The sequence below is a fragment of the Alosa pseudoharengus genome, unplaced genomic scaffold (genome assembly GCF_046254945.1).
Source record: "Alosa pseudoharengus isolate Yale_2024_CS ecotype anadromous, Long Island Sound unplaced genomic scaffold, YU_APseudo_1.1 YU_APseudo_1.1_scf_20, whole genome shotgun sequence".
Lineage (NCBI taxonomy): Eukaryota > Metazoa > Chordata > Actinopteri > Clupeiformes > Clupeidae > Alosa > Alosa pseudoharengus.
In genome coordinates, this window is record NW_027468664.1 from 10,119,771 (window position 1) to 10,144,402 (window position 24,632).

At 43.4% G+C, this 24,632-nt stretch overlaps 2 protein-coding genes across 2 annotated transcripts in view; one reads left to right on the forward strand and one right to left on the reverse strand.

Annotated features, from left to right (window-relative positions):
• Positions 1-24,632, reverse strand: part of syn3 (synapsin III) — a 113,599-nt gene that overhangs the window by 39,637 nt on the left and 49,330 nt on the right. The gene's annotated exons all lie outside the window — the stretch shown is intronic.
• LOC143136055 (metalloproteinase inhibitor 3) lies at positions 4,489-24,211 on the forward strand. The gene is made up of 5 exons (XM_076296511.1): positions 4,489-4,758; positions 13,125-13,207; positions 14,964-15,075; positions 18,301-18,422; positions 21,271-24,211. The coding sequence occupies exons 1-5, from the start codon at positions 4,629-4,631 to the stop codon at positions 21,454-21,456; spliced, it is 633 nt and encodes a 210-aa protein (XP_076152626.1). The 5' UTR covers positions 4,489-4,628; the 3' UTR covers positions 21,457-24,211.

Here is a 24,632-nt window from a genome sequence, read left to right on the forward strand (position 1 = left end):
AGGGAAATTTGGTCTCTGCATTTAACCCAATCGGTGAATTAGTGAAACACAAACAGCACACAGTGAACACACAGTGAGGTGAAGCACACACTAATTCCGGCGCAGTCAGCTGCCTGCTACAACGGCGGCGCTCAGAGAGCAGCGAGGGGTTAGGTGCCTTGCTGAAGGGCACTTCAGCCGCGGCCCACTGGTCGGGGCTTGAACCGGCAACCCTCCGGTTACAAGTCCAGAGTGCTAACCAGTGGGCCACGGCTGCCCAAAAGTCTGCCCAGTCTGTAGCTTTAGTGATAATATTTGCATTTGAGCCATGTGAGAGTGTTTGACTCTGAGGAAGACGCGGTGCGTCGAAATGTTCTCTGGTCCTTCCCTGGGTTCAGTCACCTGAAGTGGCCTGGGGCCTGCTGCTGATTCTGTGGTCCTGCTCCGTGGAACTGGACCATCATGGAACACCCAGGGGCTGGAGCGTAAGTGATACCCATTCCACGTGAGTTACCTTTGCCTTCCTAATTCCTATTCTGGGTAGAGTTAGCCTTCCTGTTTTTGTTTTGTTATCGTGTGTGTGCATGGAAAAGGAGGATTTTACTCCGATTCACGGATGAGAGCCAACCCAACCACCTTCCTTCCCCCCTAACTGTGGCGGATTCACCACTCCACTGCCCCCTCGCCCACTTTCCATTTGACAGGTTGTGAGGCAGACGAGAAGTATTTCCTCTGAGTCAGCCGCCCTGACTCCCTTTTGTCATTACGGAACCATGCATGCTTTAAACACCTCCAGAACACAATGCCGGACGCACCGTCCCCAGGGACTGGCCAACAGTGTTCTCACTCCGCTCCGCACCGGTTATTTTTCCTCTCTACACTTAAAGAGGGTAAAATGAAACGCATTTCTGCTCTGATTTTTCTCCTGGATGGCCTACTTTGCAGATGTCATTTTCAGAGAGGGCCTGGGGTTTTAAGTGCAGGACTGTGACTGTGTGTAAATGTGTGCTTGTGTGTGTGTGCGTGTGTGTGTGTGTGTTTCTGTTCACATTTTCTTTTAATGTCTGTTCCAGCTGACGTCAATCGGAAACGTCAAAACCTGTATCACACAAACTAAGGAATTGAAAAAAATGCCGTTTTGGGCACAACTTCCTGTTTTCTGAATTTCTATGGAAAAGGTGTGTCCAGCCATTCCTTAAAGTGCTTTGATCTAGCGAACACAGTCAGACATTAAGGGTCAAATTGGCTACCATGCGTGCAGTATGACTCAATATGTAGCCAGTGATTTCGTGCAACTGAGATGCATATTGGAGAATGACCAACTGAAAGAAAACAATTTGAGATCCAATGTTTTGATTTAACATGCAGCTGCAGAGGACAATACCAATTGTGTTGTGACAGAGCCAGGATGTCACTTACTGTACTTTCAATAATTAGCATGATGACTTGGATATATTATTTCCACCTACCTCAAATAAATGGATTAATATTTAAGGTCACTGTTTTTTAGCAGGCAATTTGATCCAAAGTGAATTGAACCCAGGACATCCGGTTGTCAGGTAGCAACACTACTGCGGCTTCACCACACTCATTTTTACCATAACATAAACAATCAATATCGATCCGTACATCACATTTGAACTGAATGATTCCCAGAGTGTCACTGCCATGCTACTATCTAACATTAGGTTTAGTGCTGTATGGCAGCAATCACTGTGGAAACACTGGCATAATTGTATTTTAGAATGTATTGTATTTTGTGGGCAGCCGTGGCCTACTGGTTAGCGCTTCGGACTTGTAACCGGAGGGTTGCCGGTTTGAATCCCGACCAGTAGGCACGGCTGAAATGCCCTTGAGCAAGGCACTGAACCCCTCACTGCTCCCCGAGCGCCGCTGTTGTTGCAGGCAGCTCACTGCGCCGGGATTACTGTGTGCTAAGTGTGTTTCACTAATTCATGGATTGGGTTAAATGCAGGGATCAAAAGAGTATATATACTTATACTTCCTTAGAATAAAAGGCAGTGTCTTTTTGATTTGAATGTATCTTTTGTCTCTTGTTTGTGTTGTATGTTCTGATTGGAATCTCTTGAGTCTGGTATTAAAGACGAACTGTATGGAATTGAACATTGAACATTGAACCCTCCAAACCAAGCAAGCACATGAGTGACAGTGGCCAACAAGACTCCTTTTTTAAAATCATAAAGCCTAATATGAGGAGAGCTACAAACAAACATGTGAGCACAAGCTTGGCTTTTGGTAGGAACTCCGAGTTCCACAAACATGGCACAGCATGCCCTTGATATGTTTGGTCTCCTTCCATCTTTGCAGGGAAACATTTGGCGACAAGACTGATAATGGATTGCATTTCATATAATAACTTTTTTTTTCCATTAAGTTTGCTCTGTGTAGGCCCCAGCCGTGGCACAACTGGCTGGGGCACCTGCACCATACGCCGACGACCCGGGTTCAATTCCCGCCCCGTGGTCCTTTCCGGATCCCACCCCGACTCTCTCTCCCACTCACCTCCTGTCACTCTCTACTATCCTGTTGCATTAAAGGCATAAAAAGCTCAAAAAAAAAAAAAAGTTTGCTCTGTGTATTGGGTAATCACTGCAAGAAACTTTCAACAACAGTTCATGCACATGAAGATTTTTCTGTACTGTACAGACATGCTACAGCTCTTATCATGCATGCCTTCTTGGTTATTGTTGAGCTGTATATGTTGTATCCTCTGTATTCTAATTGATAATATCATAATTCAGCTATAGCAGTCTATGATATTATATTGTGGGTGCTGTATCTAAAATATTCTGCATGAATCAAACTAGTATAGCAGCAAAGACAAGCCTTGCAGAGCTGGTGATTTCTCTTGCTTACAGTAACCTCAATCTTCAAAGCAAAATAACATCTCAGCATGTTTTGATGGCTATGTGATATGACAATGGGTGTCAGGAAAGAGTCATTGCTTTACATAAATCACATGGAGACCAAATGATAAGACTCATCTATCGTGCGAATGTGAAAGGTGGAGGTCATCCTAAACGACAATGTGAAAGGTGGAGGTCATCCTAAACGACAATGAGCCAAACGACCCAACACTGAAGTGAACTCTTGCAAATGATAAAATCACTGCACAGTAAAAAGGGCCACTAATGGTAAACCACATTACTGAATACGTAATGCATTAGCCGAGCTTGAGACATTTCTGAGAGCAAAGCGCTCTGTTAATTAACCAGCAGGAGGGGTCACACTTCGGGAGCGCTGGATTACTTCGGCTTTATTACACAATTCTTAACAGTCTCAGAGTGTTCCTGAACGTACGAAGATCAAAACCCCTGAAATATCTTTTCAACGCTACTTAAAAGCTTACATAAGAGAGTGAGAGTGAGAAAAAGAGAGGGAGTGAAATAGAAAGAGAGACAGACAGAGAGAGAAAGAGGGAGAGATTAAAATTAATTTGACTAATTCAACACTTTAAGACTAATGGCATTGATCACATTGAGCCATTCCCAGGAGACTACAGCACAATGGCACTGGCTATTCTCTGATACAGCAGATCCAACTTAATCACCTGAGGAACCAGTTTTCATTAGATGCCAAGAGGTTACGTTTAGTTATAGGAGAAACAACACACAAAATAAAAAGTTGTCGGCTATGACAAGCCTTATTAGGGTTTTATAGAAATACATCCAATTGATGAATCAGGCAAAGAGAAAGAATGCAATGAATCTGGAGTAACATTATTGTAAACAATGTTTGAAACAATGTATCCGCTTATCAAAGGACATGACCCCTTGTGTAGCAACGCCTAACTTCTGACATAATGTGGCGAATTCATAGAAACTATTGTTTAATGGAGGAAGTTATGTTTCATATCACCATAGTAATGCATGCAATATTGGCTTTTGTATTACATCCTGTCAGGGATACATTCAATATGACCAAATGTGTTGAGCCATGCTGGAAAATATTTCATCAGTGGTGTCCGTTATTACTGTTATTCTTATTTATTATTAAAGAACCTTTCCAAACACATGCCAGTTACAATAGGTGGACCAACTCTTCAACACACTGATTCAAAAGGGATATGAAAAGTTAAAAATCTTCTTCATTTGTTCATCTTATAATAATTGTAATGTCTAACCAAAAATGACTTTGCTACGCTGATCTACTGAAATGTATGAATGCAGAGCGCAATACAACAGATAGACCTCCAGTCATGGTTAGAATTACGCACAACGCCATCATGTAGCTTTCCATTCAGCCAGCAATTTCCACCCGTTTAGTCTCACACAGAGCTGAACAACACTGATAAAACTAAACTTCTAAAAAAAATCTGTATTACAAAAAAAAGTCCGAGACTGTGAGGTCAATTCCACTATGTCATAGCTCTGTTATTTTAAATGGCATCATCGCGCCGTGATTGGCCGGCGCGCGTCTAATCTCGAGAGATTGTGGGTGGCGTTCGCTCCTCGCGCACTATATGTAATTTGTGACTCGCGTACCAGAGCACAGTCAGTCAGTGACAGCCCAAGCTTGTCTAGAGACAACCAAGTGAGAGGGACATTAAGCAACTACGCGAAGGATCCGACGCCGAAACTTTGACTTGTATCTGAGGAAGTTTTGCCACGTGTAGAATAAGCGCAAGCATGAAGTCCATGTACCACCAGCTGTTAAGTCTTCTCTTCGTTCTCGGCAGCCTGCAGATCAACCAGTTGACAGAGGCTTGCTCGTGCGCACTGTCGCACCCACAAGAGGCGTACTGCAACTCTGATATAGGTAAGACGCTCACTTGTCTGGAGGAATGCAAACTGTCTTATCAAACCTGTGTTTCCATGCCTGGTGCCTACAGGCTCTTGTATTGCCAGGATATTAATACGCACTAGAAACATACTGCACGTCGACTGTGTCAACAGATAATATGCTTATCTTGTTTTGTTTTTTTAATTGCATGACAATTAAGATAACGATGATCAAATAGCACCCCTTCTGTGATGGGACATGAGTTATGGTTGATAAGATTATCACTCTACTTTCTACAGTTTCTATGGTTTCGTTTGAATGAAGTTGATGTTGTGCACATGTAGAGTACGCATCCTCTCTCTTTCCCAATTCTACATTCATGTAGAAAAGATAGGATTTAGTTTTATGTGAGGGGGCTAAATAAGTGCGTCACTGCAGTCTTCGTCCGAATAACTTCTGCCCCCCCCCCCCCCCTCTCTCTCTCTATGTCTCTCTCTCTCTCTCTCTCGGGGGGCGAAAGAGTTAAGCAGTAGCCATGGTAACAGGTCCCAGCGAGCATAATGTTTTTTAGGGCAAATGACCACTTGCTGAGCAGTAAAACAGAGCCAGGCGAACGGTAGCTGGCCAAGTATTTTACTGGCTCTCGAATATTGCACCCATGTGTGGAAGCGAAAATTCTGGTGTGGAAGCTCAACTCCCATCGTTTACTGTTGGCTCCAAGCGCTGCTCCAACGCACACGTTCGGGGCTGGTAATATAGGTCAGAATTAAAACAGTTTAACTGACTTTGAGCAATCCTCTCTGCAGCACTCTTTTTTACCGCCTCCTCACATAGCCTGATAAAAAAAAAAAACATACCAACCAATCAACAAACGTGGGTATTTTTGTTCGCGTTATTTTTATTATTAGACCATAATTAAAATTACCATTCGCATTTAGATTCGCCCTCACACGTTGAGTCAAATTAGTTCTTCACACTCCTCTAGCCTATGTACCACAAAGCCTGGCTGTCCGATAGAGTAGCTCTTGTGTTTTCCTTGCACTGGCGGCTCATTCACGGCACTTAAGCGTTTGATAAGAACAAGCGGGAAATGTGCGGACACGCTAAGGCCTGCTTATTTATGTAAGTGCTTTGGTATTCTCCAGCGCGATTCCAGGCATATTTTCACTCGTTGCCTCACACAGCACCGCTCTGCCTGGGCGATGGAGAAGGGTAGCTTTGTGAGGAGGACCCCGCAACTCCATAAGTCCCCTCACTCTATAATTATCCCCGTCTTCATTGCGCCTCAGAATGACAGGCTATGCCTGTGTGCCGATGTGGGGCACCCACCTCCTTATAATAAAGTCCTTGAAGACATTTCAAGTACTGAGGGCCAACAGAGGGCCCACTAATGTAGAGCTCAGACATGGCTGTTATTTGCGAAAGCCATGGCTATACTATTTCCCCGCAATCTTAAACGGCAAAAGAAAAAAATGTTTGCAGGGGCTACAATATTCTTTTTTTGGTGGCTAAAGAGCATAAGTGCTGGCGGGGGGAGAAGTCAGCAGTCATGAAAAGAGGTCAGTGGCAATGTGCGGGGGTGAGAGCATGGGTTGCCACTAGAATAAAACAGAGGAAAAAGAAGGAGAAAAAAGGAGGAAACTGGCATTGTGCGGAGAAAGTCACTCTGTCGCTCTAGGCAGCGCGTCCACTCATCCGTCCCTGGTGATCTCGGTGCGCCCTCGCATCACTGCTGCCTGCCTGTTGTACTAATAGCTGCCACCGGTGGGAGTGATGCACAGCCATGAGTTAGAGTTGAGACTGGTGTGGTGGTTTGCCACGTCCAAATGCAGCACCTAAGAACTTATCACTATTGGCTGGGAATGATAGGAGTGACGTGAGTCTCTCAAACATTAGCTGGGCTCTCAATCATTAGTTTTTGGCTGGTGTGTGGTGATTTCTTACTTAGACATGCAACAACTGGGAGAGCAGGTCTGTCCCCCTAAGGGTCAGGCACACTGGGAGGGAGCGGAGCGGATGATGTCACTAGTGTGTTTTCTTTGCTCCCTCTCAGCAAGTGAGCCTTTGCTCTGGCCAGCGCAATGACCCGTGAGAGAACCTCGGCCAAAAGGTCTCTGAGTTCTCTCTCTTTTTTAAAGTTATGTGTAGAACATGTGCAGTGGTTTTACAATGTGCACAATGTATTGGTTAGGCATGAGCTAAAGACATCTTATTAATGAATTTAGATTAATGTTTCCCTTCATTTTCATGCCATGTTTGTTTACTGTTGGGTGTTGAAGAGGAGACATAATACCCTTTGCATTAATGCAGAGCCATATCTAAACAAGGTCATCATAAGGTCAAGATCAGGCTTATTTTAAGATTGTTTAAGAAACTATGAGATATTAGAATGTGTGTATACCTTTAGATACTTGTTGTTTTGTCTTAGTGCTGCTGTAAGGTGATGCTGCCTAGAATGAGATGCAGGGGGAATTATACAGCCCATGCCAAGTTCTAAATCACTTTGTCGCCACCTGTGTGTGAAGCAGGGAATTCTGAACGTATAAAGGCCTACACACACGGCCGGCGATGTGATGGTGATTTATGGCAGGCGACCGGCAAAATTGAATAGAATCTATTGAAGTGAGTGGGGCAACACACATGACAAGTGGGACGACGGGGCAGCCGTTGCATTGCTCTATTGGGCCCCTTTCTATTTTTCAGGGTGACTTTGATACGTCATAATAGAAAACAGCTGTCTGGTCAGTGTATCTCCACTGAATCGATGGGTGATGGCGTCGCCAGTAGTGTGTGTAGTAAAGCGATGAACAGAGTTGCACCGTCGCGTTTGACTGTCGCATCGCCGTGTGTGACAGCCTTAAGTCATGCATGCTCCAGGTTTTCAAAGGCTGCACTGAAGTGGGTGTGTGTGTTTTCTTGTTCACAGTAGAACAACGTTTTTTTTTCTTTCTTTCTTGGAAACAGCTGATATGAAAAGCAACATTCTGATTTGTATCCTCACGTACGCAAACATACAGTGCATAGCTGTGAACTTGCCAAAACAACTTCAGCACGAAATCTGGAAAAGAGACAGATCCAAAAGATCTGAGTAAAAATAAGTCGTTGCTACATTCCTTTTATGAACTTGTCTAAAGAACTTGTGTACTTAATTTGTGGCCCGTGTACAATACACACTAACTTTAGCCTGATAAATGATAACTAAAAACAGAACGTGAATAGACTGCACCATTTTTGGTAACCATAACTGCTTGTCATATTTGATTACAGCTATAATGTGCATGGTGACAAAGTTTCAAATGCATCATGACAGCAGTGAGGGAGTTTCTCATGAACAGGAATTCTCTCAAGATATGCTCGCTGAGATACACTCCAACATTCAATGATGTATGAGTCAGAGTTATTGATACGTGGAACTGTTTAGCTTGACTTAGCTTGATATATGGAACTGTTTCCATATACATTCTGCTTCAGAATGTTTTGACCATTTATCTGTTGTCTACCTGGCTCACCTGTTGAGAGGTTCAGGTGTTTGCACTTTAGATGTAGACCAACAGCGTGTAACCTTCAAGCCATTAAGACCACTGGTCTGTTATCGCCTCCTTTGAAGCGAGGAAGGTAAATCATGGATGTGCCTTCCACATGTTGCTCTTGGTGGTCTATGGTGCTTAACAGGGGAAATGCCTGCAAGAGAAATGTCAAGCAGTCCATTTGTCTGGCTTTTTCTCTCACTGGTTTCACCATTACTGGGTTAGCACTCTAGAGGTAAATACAGGAGCACTTTTACGCGGGTTTTAGTCCACCTAGATACACGCTTTTCTCAAGTAATCCCCTCATCACATTTCCAGATGACGCTGGACTGCTTCCTGCCAATATCCCTGTCGCATACCTCTGTCCCGGGCACGAATTAAGGCGCTGATTCTGTGCACAGGCCTACTTGGCTGCAATTTACTTTGCAACTCAAAACAGCCTATTCACTCTGAGGAAGGCAGGGCCCACTTTCCAAAAGGGCTTTCAGGCGACAGATTAGCATTGCACCCTAAATTCTGGCCCCGCAACGTAATATCCATGGCAAAAAAACGCCCCTGGTTCTCTGGAGAGATGGCGGAGTGACGGGAGGGAGAGGGAGATCGAGAGGCTTTGAGCTCCGCAAGCAGCCTGTTCCTTGCGCTGTACCAGGAGGAACCGTCTCAGTCTGGAACCAAGTGGTGAGGGGATTACTGCAATGTGTTTTCTTGTGCTGGGTTTCAGTGTAAACAGGTTTGTTTTTGCACGGCACGACAACAATCGAGGTCAGGGTCTTGGGTCCATTTTACATAACTCCTGCTTCAGTGCCCTGACCACCAGGACGAGTAGTGGTTTTCAACGATCCTGCGCCGTTTCCTGGGTATAGGCCCTGCCAAAACCAGCTTCACTATGTGTGACTCAGTCTTAAAATAGGTCAATAGGTCAAAAGGTGCGAGATTCCCCGCAAGTTTGACATCTATTCGCCGTGAGCGAGGCGAGGGGGCGTATCGAGTGTCGGGTCTCATGGCGTGCTCGCGACCACACGGCCTTGGCTTTGATCATGGTAATGCTCATCTCTGTTCGTTCTGGGCTTAGCGGAATGGACACTGGGGTCTTTTATGTTTGCGGTTTGCACACAGGGACTCTCAGCTGAAGTGTAAGCACACAGAGCTGTCTTTTTTAAAGAGGGGGAATTACATTTCAGGGAATGGATTAAAAGCAGTTCCTCAAGCAAGCGAGCGCCCACCCTGTTGGAAAATGTTGGCCTCATTCCCTCCCTCCCTCTCCTCATGTTGGTGCACATGGTGCAACAAACTCCATCTTGTGCGTTAAAACACACACACACACACACACACACACACACACACACACACACACACACACACACTCACTCACTCACTCACTCACTCACCAAGGGATAAAGAGAGAGAGAGTAGGTGGGTTGCACATAAAGACATTCTTTGGCATTGCCAATATAAATAAAAGAATCTCTTGAGTGTTAAGCCTGTGCATCTGTGTATGCCATACGTCACTTCCCTTGCCATTCTCGTCCTCCTCAAATTGGTCTCTTTAGTGAAAAACAGATGACTATTTAACTCACATTGCCATGCTGCATGAGGGGTGTTATTATATAAGTCACCCAAAGCAGAGCGGAGAACTGTCGAAGTGTTCCAAACGACACCTCAACCTGCACCAGCATTTGCAACTGAATGCTTCCCTCCTCTTTTGATTCAGAAAGAGCTGAATCGCGCTCTCTCTCTCTCTCTCTCTCCCTCATCAAAGTGAAGGATTATGTTTTTTCTTTTCATTGATCCTTTCTTGTTTCTTAAGACTCACTTATACCCCAGTTACCTCTGTCAATGCACCCACGTTTCCTGAACACATCTTTCTACAGCATCCCATGAATATGCATGTTCTGCCAATGGGGGTACTGCTGCACTTCACATTCATAGTAGTGCTTCTGGTAGTGCTTTCGTGGTGGTGGTGGTGTTGGTGGAGGTGTGTGTGTGTGCATGTGCGTGTGTGTGTAAAAAAGAGCGTGCTTATATTTAGCGATGTGTGTAAGCGATGCGAGAGCTGCTGCGCTCGTTAGCGGTTTGAAGAATCCCCAACAGGTCAGGTGCTGGATCGTATGCAGAGGCGCTTCGGAATGAGGTTACATAAACATTCAAGGCTTTTTTCTTTTAAATTCAGGGTAAACTGGAGTAGCAGAGGAAGGGGAAAGGAGAGAGAGAGAGAGAGTGTGTGTGTTTGTCTTGGGAGGACTTTTGTAAGGTAACTCTTGCGGTTACAAGTAAACGTTGTAAGGGTCTGTGAGGACGAGGGTGAAGCGGAGAGAGTTCCCCCGACCCGACCCTGGAAGGGGTTCGAGAGGTCACGGGTGGGAATTACACAAATCCGCTGTCCTGCGAGCAGCTGCGGCTCTTAGCACATTCCCATGGACCGATGACATCGGCACCTCCCAATTAGAGCAAGGCTGTAGTCTCTCCAGCGAGCCCCATGACTCGTAAGGGGCGCCAATGAGTTGGTCTTGTGTTCACAGCCAATGCTACGACCTTTCACCCCACATGTTACAGGGTGGCACCTGTGACAGAAGTCACACTTTCTCAACCTTTGACCCTTAGATGGAGGTAGGAACAAACTTGCCGTTCTTTTTTGGAAAACAAGGGCCTTTGGTGCAGATGATGTCGTAACTGGGGGATTGCTACTTGTCTGAATTCCGTGGACTAGTTTCCCAGACAAGGATTTAGCCTACTCTAAGACTAAACCCTTTTTGTTTCAATGCAGGTCTCCATTGATGTTTTCTTCTAGAACCTGGTTTAATCCATGCCCAGGAAAATGGCCCTAAGAGGGCCAAAGATAAACTAAAATAAATGCAAAGTAAAATAAGTATAATAAGGCTTTGAAGCTGTCAGGGCAACTATATAAAACAGGAATAATCACCAAAGTAATCAACAGTTGGGACAGTATAAATCCCTGGAAATTAATTTGACTTTTTCCTTAGACATCAGCTGCCAGTTTTCCATACACGGATTAAGCCTATTTCTAAACTAAAATCTTTTGTTCATCAGAGATTTCCATTTCAGCTGTGTTTTTCTTCCAGTTGGGTTCAAAACACTTTCGGCTCTGGTGTCCTCTTCTGAGTTATGATCTCCTTTTCCCCCTCAAATGCCTGTGTGTTTGGCCCTTTAAATAGCACTGACAGTGACAGTGAAGAAGATGCTAGAACCTTCTGTTCCGTGTGGTAGAAAGGAATGCTATACTTAAAAAAAACAAAAAACGTTTTTTCCCTCCGTGCTCGTTCAGGAATGCAGGCCTCAAGTAGAGATGTGGGGAAGGAAATTCCGATGGAAAAGATAACAAACACCCAAGACTTTAGTTATGTCTGTCACATGTGTTCCTCTCAGCATGGCCAAGATGGAGCAGGTGAATTTCACACCACGTCGGGAGATTTGTAGCAAGATACGTGTGTTATGCCGAGAATAGATGCAGGTGCACAGAGACAACATAAAAGTCCATTTAGTGGTGCAAATGAACCCTCACACTTCTAACAGGGTGCCAACTTGACTAGCTTAGGCTGTGTAGGGAGAATACAAAGCTTTGTGTCAAACACCCCATAGTTCCTTTCTCTTCCACAGGGAAGTGACTTCTCAGACAAGAATTGAGCACAGGAATTCTGATGTGCTTGCGATTGTTACTTGGGCCAAATGGCAATGGAGTCTCTTGAACCTGAACTTGAACCTGGACGTCTTGTCCTCAGGGGAAGGAACCCAGATGTGATGGGACTCGGCTAGGTTTCCGAGTCAGGCTTTGTGTTGGAAAGGAAACACCTGTATCTGTCAGTGTCTATAATAAGAGTGTAGAGGACGGTGGAAAATTGGGAAATATATATATATATATATATATATATTGCTGCAGACAGTTCAGACTCATTCATTAGTCCTCTCAAGTGCAAATGCGGTTGAAAAATCAACCATTCAAGTCTCACACTGACTAGAAGCCCTGTGTGATAGATATTCTCAAAAAGAGGCTCCATGAAGCCCCTCAGCTTGCCCAGCATGTTCTTGGCTCACCTCTGCTTGGTTGGCCTGCTCCTTTGATTACGTAAATGCTGAGGGGGCGGGGGTGTCACACACACACACACACACACACACACACACACACATATACACACCCCTCAGTGTCCCACAGCCCTGACTACAGCTCTATGGACCAAATAATACTCTGATCCAATCCCCTTATGACTGATCAAAATGATGTTACTATACATTGCTACACAACAGAACGGGGGCAGCCGTGGCCCACTGGTTAGCACTCTGGACTTGTAACCGGAGGGTTGCCGGTTCGAGTGCCCTTGAGCAAGGCACCTAACCCCTCACTGCTCCCCGAGCGCCGCCGTTGTAGCAGGCAGCTCACTGCGCCGGGATTAGTGTGTGCTTCACCTCACTGTGTGTTCACTGGGTGCTGGTTGTGTTTTACTAATTCACCGATTGGGTTAAATGCAGAGACCAAATTTCCCTCACGGGATCAAAAGTATATACAAAGCGAAAGCTATATTTGTGTGTGCTTAATACTAAGTGATGCTATTGGCTAAACTGATGCCATATTGTGCATTATATGGTAAATGCATTTATAACTTACTATATACATATCGAAAGTGCACTAGTCTGACTGGGGCCCTTCAACATGGCTTATGAAGTCATGAACTGTGAGCAGTTAATTAGTGAGGTTACTCCTCCCACTAGTAATAAGGCATGTGGTGATGCTGATCTTTTAATGACTATTTTGACTTTGAGTTTATATTTTTTGGCAGCATAAAACTCATGTTGGTCTCTCTGTCTCTCTCTTCCCCTCTCATTCTGTGTGTATGTGTGTGTGTGTGTGTGTGTGTTTCATAGTGATCCGTGCCAAGGTTGTGGGCAAAAAGCTGTTGAAGGATGGGCCCTTCGGTACCATGAGATACACCATTAAACAAATGAAGGTGAGAGCCTTGCCAAAACACTATCACATAACATCATACACAATACACATGCCTGACAGCAACAACAAAAGACCAACAACATTTACTCATAAAAATCCATCTTATACACAATACTCATAAATAACGCCTGTTATGAGGACAATCACAACTACTTTGATAAGCGAGTTGAGTACAAGCCATCAGTAGCATACAGATATATATTCTGAGCATACAGTACACGACATAGTATACTCCTGAAACAACATTGACAACTCACAAACACACACACACACACACACATACACACACACACACACACACACACACACACTCTTCGCACATAACAGCCGCAGCAACGTCACAGCTTCAACACCATCATCACATAGGCCTACTTACAGCATGTACTTTAGACTCCAATAAAACCCTCAGAAACACACTTTTATCAAACTTATGGGACATCAGTAAATGGTTGTAACAGCACGGGGTATGTTGGTGTGTGCAGTGGTAGTGGTAGTAGTAGTGTAAGTGATCTATCCTGGAGGCTGTTGTATCATAGCTATGAGATGAATAGAAGGTCCCTCCTTTCACCTCTACTGCCTTATGTAATCTTTCCCATAGCACAAAGTGCATGAGCGGTCTTGTGCATATACACACGCACTTAGCCAAGACAGCTGCACAGCACAAGAGAATCAGAGGCAGCCACAGTGACACACACACACACACACACACACAGAGGGAGAGTGAGATGCCTACACACACACACACTCCCCAAGCCAAACCACAGACTGTACACACACCATGGATCATGCAAGTGAGCCCAGTTTGTTTGACTTAGTTTCATACCTGAAAAGATGGAAGTAGTTTGGCAGCTTTAACTTTTTACTTTCTCTTTCTTTCTGAGGTGAAATTGTAATTGTAATTCTGATGCACAAACTCCAGTATGATACTTACTGGACCTTGAATATATTGAGTTTTCTTCTGTTTGCGCTACTGCACAATGTAGGTCTATGAGAGTCGTTGTGGTGCATTACTGAGGATTATGTTCTCTATGAGAACCAGTTTCAATATCAATTCCTCAGTTATTTTTCCTTTTCATGTGGCCCCCAGTTATATTTAATGCTAAGCTTCTGAGGGGCTATGGGTCTGGCATATTAGTAATGGTCGTCAGATAGTCTGAGTTTCATTGCAGACACGGGTGTCATGGCCAGAAAAAATGGACAAAAGAGAGGGCAAAGTCACTGAAGGACAGTTATGTAAAAGACACTCTACGTTCCCCCCTCCCATAAACCCTCGTATTTCTTTGTTCCCAGTGGCTAAGCATCGCAGTCAGTCCCTATATTCTGGGAATGTCACGTCTAAACAGGGATTTCCTGTTGTCACAGGACAAGTAAATCAAATCAGAGGGACAGAGAGACAGGCAAGACACTATGACTCCCTGGACAAAACACTGATTTTGTCCAGCACAAATGTGGTTTTGTCCTGGCTGACTACAATAGGAAAAAATGTTGACGAGAAAAACAAACAAGCCATGGAACTGAATGCTTTGCCAGTTTGTGCAATGCAAATATGTTTGTTTTTTAATGTCGGTTAAAAAAATAGCACTTTAATTGTTCCAGTGACAGTGTTTTCATATACATGTAGTGGACAGAATAGGATAACATATTCCTTATTTTTCTCTCGGATGTTATTGGTAACTTTGAAATTTGAGTCAAGACCAAACCAATCAATCACACTTGTGAGTCCACTCCAAACCAAAGCATCATTGTTTGTGTGACAGATGTACAAAGGCTTTGAGAAAATGCAACACGTCCAGCACATCTACACCGATGCTTCAGAGAGCCTCTGCGGAGTGAAGTTTGACATCAACAAATACCAGTACCTGATCACAGGTAAGACCTCCGCACCTACACCATGGAAGATATGCATTCTCAACCATGGTCTATGTGTGCATGCTTAACATACCTGACTAAACACTGAAGTCTTCAACACAACAGTTCAACTCTTGAACTGAATGAACCGAAAAGCACAAAGTACTGTAATCAATGGTCTGTCTGTCCATGCTCCGCAAACTTGACCCACCAGTTAAACTCAGGATTACCAGAATTCACGTGATGCAGCTAAATCAAAAGTATTATAACAGACTTCAATTTAAAGCACTGGTTTTAAAATAACACTCACTGTAACAACTTTTTGATGTACGCGTTTATTAGGAAACTAATATGTTATCATCTTCAAATTCATTTTGATGGTGTATGGTCATGTGACCGACAGATAAACGTGTGTGTCATTCCCACCAGCAGTCTAGGATATGGGTTTTAGGAACAAACAGCAAAATCAAACGAAAACCTTTCACAGCATGACACTGCTAAACTCTATTGGCAAAAATCACAAGTCGACATGTTGGCAAGCTTCTGGCAGTGTGAATGATGTTTGCAAAGTTTTGCATGCCTTTTATGTAGCTACATGGCTAGTTTTAGACCAAAACTTACAAAGTGTTGCTTTAAGTAGGTGTGTTTTGAGCTAGTCTAAACAGGAATATGGCCTCATTCGCACTCCTGTTCCTAGACAGCCCCTGTGCTGCGTGCTTCCCTTCTGTGCCGCATACCGGACTCTTGACTGATTGAACTTAACATCATTAATCAAAAGTACTATAATTGCACTGACGTCAATGAGGCATACACAAGGCAGGGATAGATAGAGGTCCAGGCCAGGGGCAGGATTGACACCAAAGACATCACTAATCATCGAACCTCTCACAAGGTTCTGTATCCTCAGTGAGGAAACCTTGACTGAAATAACAACAGGATTGGGACCAAAATAACAAATTCAGGGTCCCAGAGGGAACCTAAGTTGTTATGCATGCTTTGTGCACGAAGATGGCTGGCTGTGAAGTTCATTACTTGAATGACAGTGCCCATTGGCCCCTTGGGAAATGGATGCTTCAGGGATTTCCTCATCTCCTTTTCCCTCTTACTTGCACTCTCTTTTTCTCTCTGTCCTCATTCCCTTAGTCTTTCTTTTTCTTTCTCTCAATCTCTCTCTCATCCTCCTCTCTCTCTCTCTTTCTCTCTCTCTCTCGGCAGTGTGTCTCAGACCACAAAGGCCCAGTTGCCAACGGCAGCGAGAGTTTGTTTGGTTTAAATCTGAGACCCCTGGGGAACTGCCTCAACCACTCCCTGTGACACAAACTTTCCTTCTGTTTATAACCATTAGCTTGCTACTGGGAAAAGCACATGTACTCTTTTTTTCCTTTTTGCTTTTTTCCATTCTTCTGCTTTCCTTTGCCTGTCCTCGTTCGTCTGACAAAAAAAGAAAAAAAGAGAAGAAAAGAGAAAAAAGGAAACCAGAGTAACCTGCTTTAAGACACAACCACTTGAACATACTTGGACATACACTTTAGTCTGATGCGGTCGTTGTTTTAGACAGATCCATATAACGTTGCATGAGAATTCATTCATTAATTCACCTCTGTCGTCGCTTTGCTCTGTCAAGACCACTGAACGCCAGCACTGGGCACTCAGCCCTAAACACACACTCACTCACTCAAACACACACACACACACACACACTCACTCACTCACTCACACACACACACACACTCACTCACTCACTCACACACACACACACACACACACACACACACACACACACACAAACACTCACTCACTCTCTCACACACACACACACACACACTCACTCACTCACTCACTCACTCACACACACACACACACACACACACACACACACACACACACACACACACACACACACACACACACACACACACACACACACACACACACACACACACTCACTCAATCACTCACTCACTCACTCACTCACTCACTCACTCACTCACTCACTCACTCACTCACTCACTCACTCACTCACTCACTCACTCACTCACTCACTCACTCACTCACTCACTCACTCACTCACTCACTCACTCACTCACTCACTCACTCACTCACTCACTCACTCACTCACTCACTCACTCACTCACACACACACACACACACACACACACACACACACACACACGACCAACACAACAGGCAGCACAAGAGCGTTTTTGTTGCGTTTCGGAGAGCCTGAGTCACGGTGCTGGGATCACATCACACTTTGCGTCTGAGCTGCCCTCTCCTCTCATGGTCCTCTATTATTGGCAGTGCGCTCCGAGCGGCCTGCGCATGAGAGCCCTTATACAAGGCACTGTTTTAAATAGGTGAGATCAGCTCGCTGGATTCCCTTTGATCAGTCCTACATGTTGACCACTGAGAGTTGCTCTGCGGGCAGCTCTAGGGCACAGCACGCACACCCTCGCTCACACACACACACAAACACACAACCACACACACACGGGGAACTCGTGATCTCTCTCTGTCTCATCCCTTTTTTCGTCCCAGGACTAAAATAATCCTGCAGGGGTAATGGGGAGAAGGCTCGTAAGGGATGTAATGTGTGACATCTTTTCTTTCCCCTCTTTTTATTTCGAAGAGAGACGCGATGTTCGGTGGGTATAGTGCACCTGTTGCGGAGGTTATAGTCCCCTACATTGGTGGTAAGCTGCCAACAGCCAAAACCCAAATATAGATGCTGAAGGACCTTTGGAAATTCATAAATAGAGAGTTGGTTTAATAGGTTCATACTGTGTGAGATCGTTTTACCATAGTGTACAGCCCCCCTACCCTGGATGGTTTATGTTATTAATGCCCTACAGTAAGTTTTACAGTCATACAATCACTTTTTAAGATTTCCCTACGGAGCTTGAAAACTATTCTGAAAGTGTTGGAGGGGAGCTTTCGTTTCACCCGATACAATTTTACCAGCCAATATAAAGCAGCGGAAGCTGCCATATAAATAAAATACGAGGCACTGCTTTGAAATACGGATTCTAAAAATCACATCAAGCACTGCACATTTATAAGGAGTAAATATTAGAGTACTGTAAGCTCCTGTACAATATGTATGACACCTTTATTTACTCTTCCTCCCCATCTGTCTTTACTTCTCATCTATCTATCTATCTATCTATCTATCTATCTATCTATCTATCTATCTATCTATCTATCTATCTATATCCCTCTCTCCTCTCTCCTGTGTCTCTCTCCCAGGCCGCGTCTTTGATGGAAAGGTCTACACCGGCCTGTGCAACTTCAACGAGCGTTGGGAGCGCCTCTCCCTGGCCCAGAAGAAGGGCATCAACCACCGCTACCAGCTGGGCTGCAACTGCAGGGTGAGTGGCAGCAGTGTCACCGGGCACTGTCTCCCCGCCGGCCCTCCTGGCGCGCGGGACCAGGACGATCAGACGCACACGCAGATGCGGAACAGAGACGCAAAGAGGCGCCAGCAGGGCCCGCGAGGCCCACCGGGTGTCAGGGGGGGGCATGGCGGCAGGGGCAGGGGGAGAGGCAGAGGAAGGCCAAACCTTCTTCCTCAGCACATGGTCATTCTCTAAAGACTCCCTGGTGACTGACTACTACCCGGCCTCATGTCTCTTTATGGGCATTGCTCACTCGCAGCACTCAAGCCTCAAGTCCTCCTCCTCCTCCTCCTCCTCCCACCCCTTGCTTCCACCACAAGTCCCCTGAGTGCACGCCAGTGCTTCTCCATAAGAGTTAGAGTTGTAAATATGTACTACTGGCTCGCATTAGTTTCCATGCAAAATCTCAACAGAAAGACATCACGGTTAGATGGACACAAGTTGTATTTACAACTCCATGTTAGTGAAAGATATGTACAGAAATCATTTCTCCCCCAAAAACTGTGCTTGCGATCATTTTCTGACCGAATTACTGTATGTGTAAATCATCATGTAATCTGATTCACAACATTAGGTGTATACAGTACATTATTCTCAATAGAGTGCCTGAATACACACTGGTCAAAGAGCTTGCAGACAAAGTTGTAACTGTCAGGTAGTGTAATCTAATGGTGGGTTCAGTGCCTTCAGAACACATACCAGAATAATTAGATTACAGAGGGCCCATCGAAAGGGTGGAGGAAAGGACCAGTTGTTACGCTGAAATCTGACACAAATACATTCACATGCTGTACTGTCGAGAAACAGCAGCTACTGCAGAGATGTGCTGAATAAGTCTGTCCAAACGCACTATGTAGCAAGACAAAGATGTTACTTTTTTACAACATGTATCACAGTAAATACTACTATTGCACTTCAACGACTCAGTGATGCAGAGTACAAACAGTCCTCCTTAACCTAAGCTCCGTCACCTCCATAAATACTTGGCTTTAAGTGTGTACCACTTGAGATCTTTTGTCCAAATCATTTGCAGCACCTATTTAACCTGCTAAAAGCAAGCAGTGTCATGAACTCACACCCTCGGCTATAGGAAGCACATAGACAGAAGGAGGAGATTAAATCAAATAATGCAATTAAATAAAAGTCCTCATACTACTAGGAAGTAATAATTCATTGCCTGAGCGCTTTGCTAAACCATCTAGAAGCCATGAACATCCATTAATTCAAGTCACTGTTGCTCTTGAGCCAGCAGCAATGAGAAGTCCTCTGTGTGTGTATGTGTGTGTGTGTGTGTGTCACTGTTGGCATCCCCTCTGTGGTACAAAGGAAAAAGTGCTTTTGAATGGTGGTCATGCCAGTTCATTATGCAGTGTGAAACACTCGCTAAAGATCATCTGGTCATCTGGCAAAGGGTCAGTTTCTGCTTGTGTGAGGTCCTGTACTTGAGAGTGTGTGTGTATGTTACGTGTGTGCATGTGTGTGTGTGTGTGTGTGGTGTGTGTGTGTGGTCTGCAGCTAACTGCTGTGTCATATAAACATTATTCTTTTGTTAGTTTGGAGGAGATGGCTCAATGAATATAACTTAACACAAACAAAATTGTAGCTGAGCAAGATTGAAACCTAAAAAGGTTAGTCAGCTTAAATCTGAATAAGATCAAAACAAGGATGCCTCGCCTACCAAGTATTCCAAGATACAAACTTAGAAGCCCTAATCTCAAAGCCAAAATGTATCTTTAAAGTTGCAGTTTACTAATCTGCAACAAACTGCTGCAGACCAAATCACTGTACTCATTATAGTCATATCTCCATTGAGAAGCTTTTATGTTAGATTATACCACATATTTATACAATATACAATATCCTCTGAGTTGAACAGCCAAAACTCAAATTAAGGCACTTATGTTTTCCGACGTGGATTGATCATCATCATCATTTCTTTTGGGTCTGTATGCTCCAGTCTGATAGTTTGAGATTTGAGTACAAACTGTAGGCTTGAACAGGAAAGCTTTTATAGGCACCTCTGTAAGCTTGACACACAGAAAACACAGCTATCTAACTCACCATACTGTAGTATTCATGAGGCACCTTGAGGGGAATGAGGAAGGGGTTTCAAAGAATCCGCCGCTAATTTCATACTTACACTTCACCCCATTCAAGTTCATCCTGTTGAAAGTTCACCCGATTTCCTGGCTATGCCCTGGGACAACCACCACCAATGTGACCTCTGAGGCTTCTTATCCTCCTCCATGAAAAAAGGGCCTATAATTAACATTTTCTTTGAACTGAGAACCCCCCCCCCCTCCACAACCCTTGCTAAATTAACTCTCTGCTCAATCCTTGGGAGATTAAAAGCACATTGAAAGACGACATTGCAGCTCTTTGGCTCCAGGGCGGAAAATCAATTCATTATGCATAACAAATACTGGAGTTATTTTTACTTACCTTTTTCTTTAGTGAAGTATTTTTTTAACCAAGACATTTTTGATCACGTACTGTTAAAGTGCAACCAACTTTGTAAGACATTGCTTAACATTGCCTCACAAAACAATACAAATCTGCTTTGCTTTGGTAATGTGTACCTTATCATAGACTCACCATGTTGCTTCTAACCATGATGTAAAATAAATCACAACCAAATTTAACATGACATTTTCCAACAAACAATCACTTGGCTGCACCAATTGTCTGCCCTCGATAACCGTTGCTATCTAATATCTAAGAGAGGTAGCTAACATGGTGAGTCGACTATGCTGTCTCTTGCGATTTGTTCTTGCTTTAAGGCTACATCTATAGTATTCCGCTTCCCTCTCTCTTTCTGTAGATTAAACCCTGTCACTACCTGCCATGCTTTGTGACCTCAAAGAACGAGTGCCTGTGGACGGACATGCTGTCCCACTTCGGCTACCCCGGCTACCAGTCGAGACACTACTCCTGCATTCAGCAGAAGGAAGGCTACTGCAGCTGGTATCGGGGGATGACCACACGCGACAACACCACCGACCCTTAAAACCTGTAACCCCCACGCCGCCGAAATTCACCCCCTTCTTCCAACCCTACCTGCCATCCCATTCCACTCTCTGACCCTCATTTTCCCAACATACTCACCACAACCACCACCACCACCACCACCACCAATAGAGCGATTGATGTATGTGGGACTTAACTCTTGATCCAAGTAAGCAGTGCCTGATATCTGCAGTAGTAGCAGTTTTGATATAGACCGTACCCTTTACCTGACACACTGTACATTTCCAACTTGCCTAAATCCCTCAATCTGCATGCTTCTGTGATCCCCACCCCCCAACACTCACACAAACACTCACACAGTTTTGGGAAGATAACATCCCTTGACACTCCCCCCTTAAGAAAGAAAGGAGTATACTTTGAGAGGTTTGGAGGTCTTTCTTCATAATGGAAATATGTCTCAGAACGTATATGTAATGTTATGTAAAAAACACATACATTAGGTTAAAGGGTAATCCATAGCCTTACAAAAGCATACAAAGGACAGGAGAGACTTCTGACATCATGTATATCTTCCTAAGTGAGTCCCAATAACGCATCGTCACTATTGAGAGAGCAGTGTTAACGGTGAGGTATGATTGTAAGACCCATGCCTCATCAATATGTCAAAAAAAATATTTTTGTTTCAAACAGATGTATTGATATTTAATTGTATTGAATGATATAAGTTTATATGTACGTATAGACATGTGTGCATCTGTTCAGTGTATTATGTAAAGTATTTATGATTTATGAAATTCTGCCACCCTTTTTGTGCTGTAGAGTTCAGCAATTTATCCATAACCAAATCCACAGAAAAGTGTATATCTACTCATTATCAATAATATTCAATTGCGTTTCTAATCCTCCAAACTGCAAACAGAACACATGGCAGTCAGATTAAACTTTATAGCACAAATAGAGGGAATTATATATATATATTCAAATTACAAAGACATTGTTGCAATATACTTTTATTGCTGTTTATGATATAAGCTACAAAAAAATATTGAATGCTGCCATGACTGAAACTTTCCTATAAAGCTTACATTTCCCAAATTGAACATATGAGAAAACAATGACTCCATTATGCCAATACATGGTTTTAGTAAAAAAAAAGTAAAACTATTTTTAACAAACTCCTCCGTCCATATCTGAATGTGTCTTGACAGGCTGAAAGCAGACGTGATATCATGCAGTGATAAAATGTCCTTAAAATGACACCAACAGAAGCACTGCTTTTACTCCTAGCTCATGTTTTGACCTGCTGATTCCTCCAGCGGAACATTCTGTTTATGTTATGATCAACAGATAGAGCAATCTGACGTTTTAAACCAGGTGAACAAATGCATGGCTCCAGTCAGAAACCAAATTCCCCATGCACTGAATCTAACACAAAAAGTGTCAGTGTTGACTTCTATTATGTTCAGTTTGTGGAAAGTGGTATTGAATTATTATTAATGTATATGTGAAAACCATGCCCTGTGACACACACACACACACACACACACAAAAAGACTGAATAAGACAAATGGCCACAACTGAATCGTAGAGGATACCTGCAAATTTTAATTTCAGCAACAACTGATTGCCATGTCTGTATTTTTGTATTAGTTTTCAGTGGTGGTACTTCTGTATTTCATACATTCTGCTTTGGTACTACCATGAGGTTTTTTTTCAGTTCTTCTGATAATAATCCACAAAACAGTAATTTCTTCAATAGCGTTAAATCATGTCAAAAACACTCAAATCACTGAACATAACTGGCGTCACAATTTGAGAGGTTTTTGACAGCATCTTCAGTCCATTCCCTTGCAAGAGACTGAGATTTCTTAGGACGAGAGACGACCATACTGCTTTTTTACAGCACCGATGCTGCCACGCCCATTTACAGTGTTGAGTGGCTCTGAATGTCCCGACAAACATTCAGTCTTAACAGACCTGCCAGGCAATTTAGTGTTGACCTCTCCCTTGAGAAGATGTGCGTAACTGCCCTGTCAGATCCAGCTGACAGTCACTGATAGCTTCTTCAAGATCTGGAAGCAGTTTAGACAGACTCCAGACCATAAGTGCAGCAGCTGGGCTTTGATACAAATGGCCTCATTTCCCACAACGTGATAACGATAAGTCAAAAAATACTCCAACAAGGCCTCCATATTTAGAACCACCACCATTTCAACTGTGCCTGTGCGCACACATGCTGATTGATGAGCATTGCACATACACACACACACACACACACATTTGGTCCAGGCCTACTCTCCAAAGATACTAGGGGTGTTTGTTCCAGTGACACTGTAATCAGCCATCTGGTTGTAGATTAAAGCATCTTTGCTCTCGTCTAGACACTAGCATCTGTTCCTCTCTCGTCCTGTGTAGTGGTTTCATCTAAAGACCATCTGAAGTGAGACCACTTCACAAGAAAATGAAGTATCTCAGTCTCTTGTTTTGTTTTCTTTATCATTTTGTTTCTTGCTTTTGTTTTTGTTTGTTTGTTTGTTGTTATTTTTTATTTTATTTCATCTTTGTGTAAATATACTGCTTAACAGAAGAATGCACCCTGGTGAAGGTAAAACTGTCTGGGATTGTTTTGGAAAAAGAAACAGTGAGTATATCAATGGGAATCGCTTATGTATAGTGCAGTGAGAGTAAAACACACTGATTCCTAAAGAAACAACAGATGTCGTGTAGGCTTACAGATTGTTTTACTTTTAATTTCTGTGTTTTATATTTTTATAATAAAGATTTAATTAAAAATGGCCCATGACTGTTTGTGCTTATTGTGTTTCTGCCATATTTGATGACTTGGTTGGTTGATTAATGACTAGAAGTACAAGAGACAATATACTTTTCCAAATGCTAATTTATAAATTTAAGATTTGGAATGCTCAAAGATATGACACAGACATAACTGTATGTTACAGACATAATTTAAAGCAAGTGAAATTGTTATCTTACAATATGAAATAGCTATAATAAAACTCCAAATGATTTAAAACTGTTTCTTTGGGCGGATTCCCAGTTTTATGGCAAAAGGATTCCAGATAAGATATGTGTTTGTATGAAGCTATTAAAAGCCAAAAACAACATTTAGGAGGTCATTATCTTAAGCAAGTCATAAAATGCCACAAACAACCCTGCAAAGGTTTACTTTATGATATGTCTATTTTCAAATGGTTC

What these genes read in the sequence shown, in the direction of transcription:
- LOC143136055 (XM_076296511.1), top strand. Translation starts at nt 4,629, where the DNA reads ATGAAGTCCATGTACCACCAGCTGTTAAGTCTTCTCTTCGTTCTCGGC. An exon ending in GTACTGCAACTCTGATATAG is followed by an intron (nt 4,759 to 13,124) that starts GTAAGACGCTCA and finishes TGTGTTTCATAG; the next exon opens with TGATCCGTGCCAAGGTTGTG. An exon ending in ATACCAGTACCTGATCACAG is followed by an intron (nt 15,076 to 18,300) that starts GTAAGACCTCCG and finishes TCTCTCTCCCAG; the next exon opens with GCCGCGTCTTTGATGGAAAG.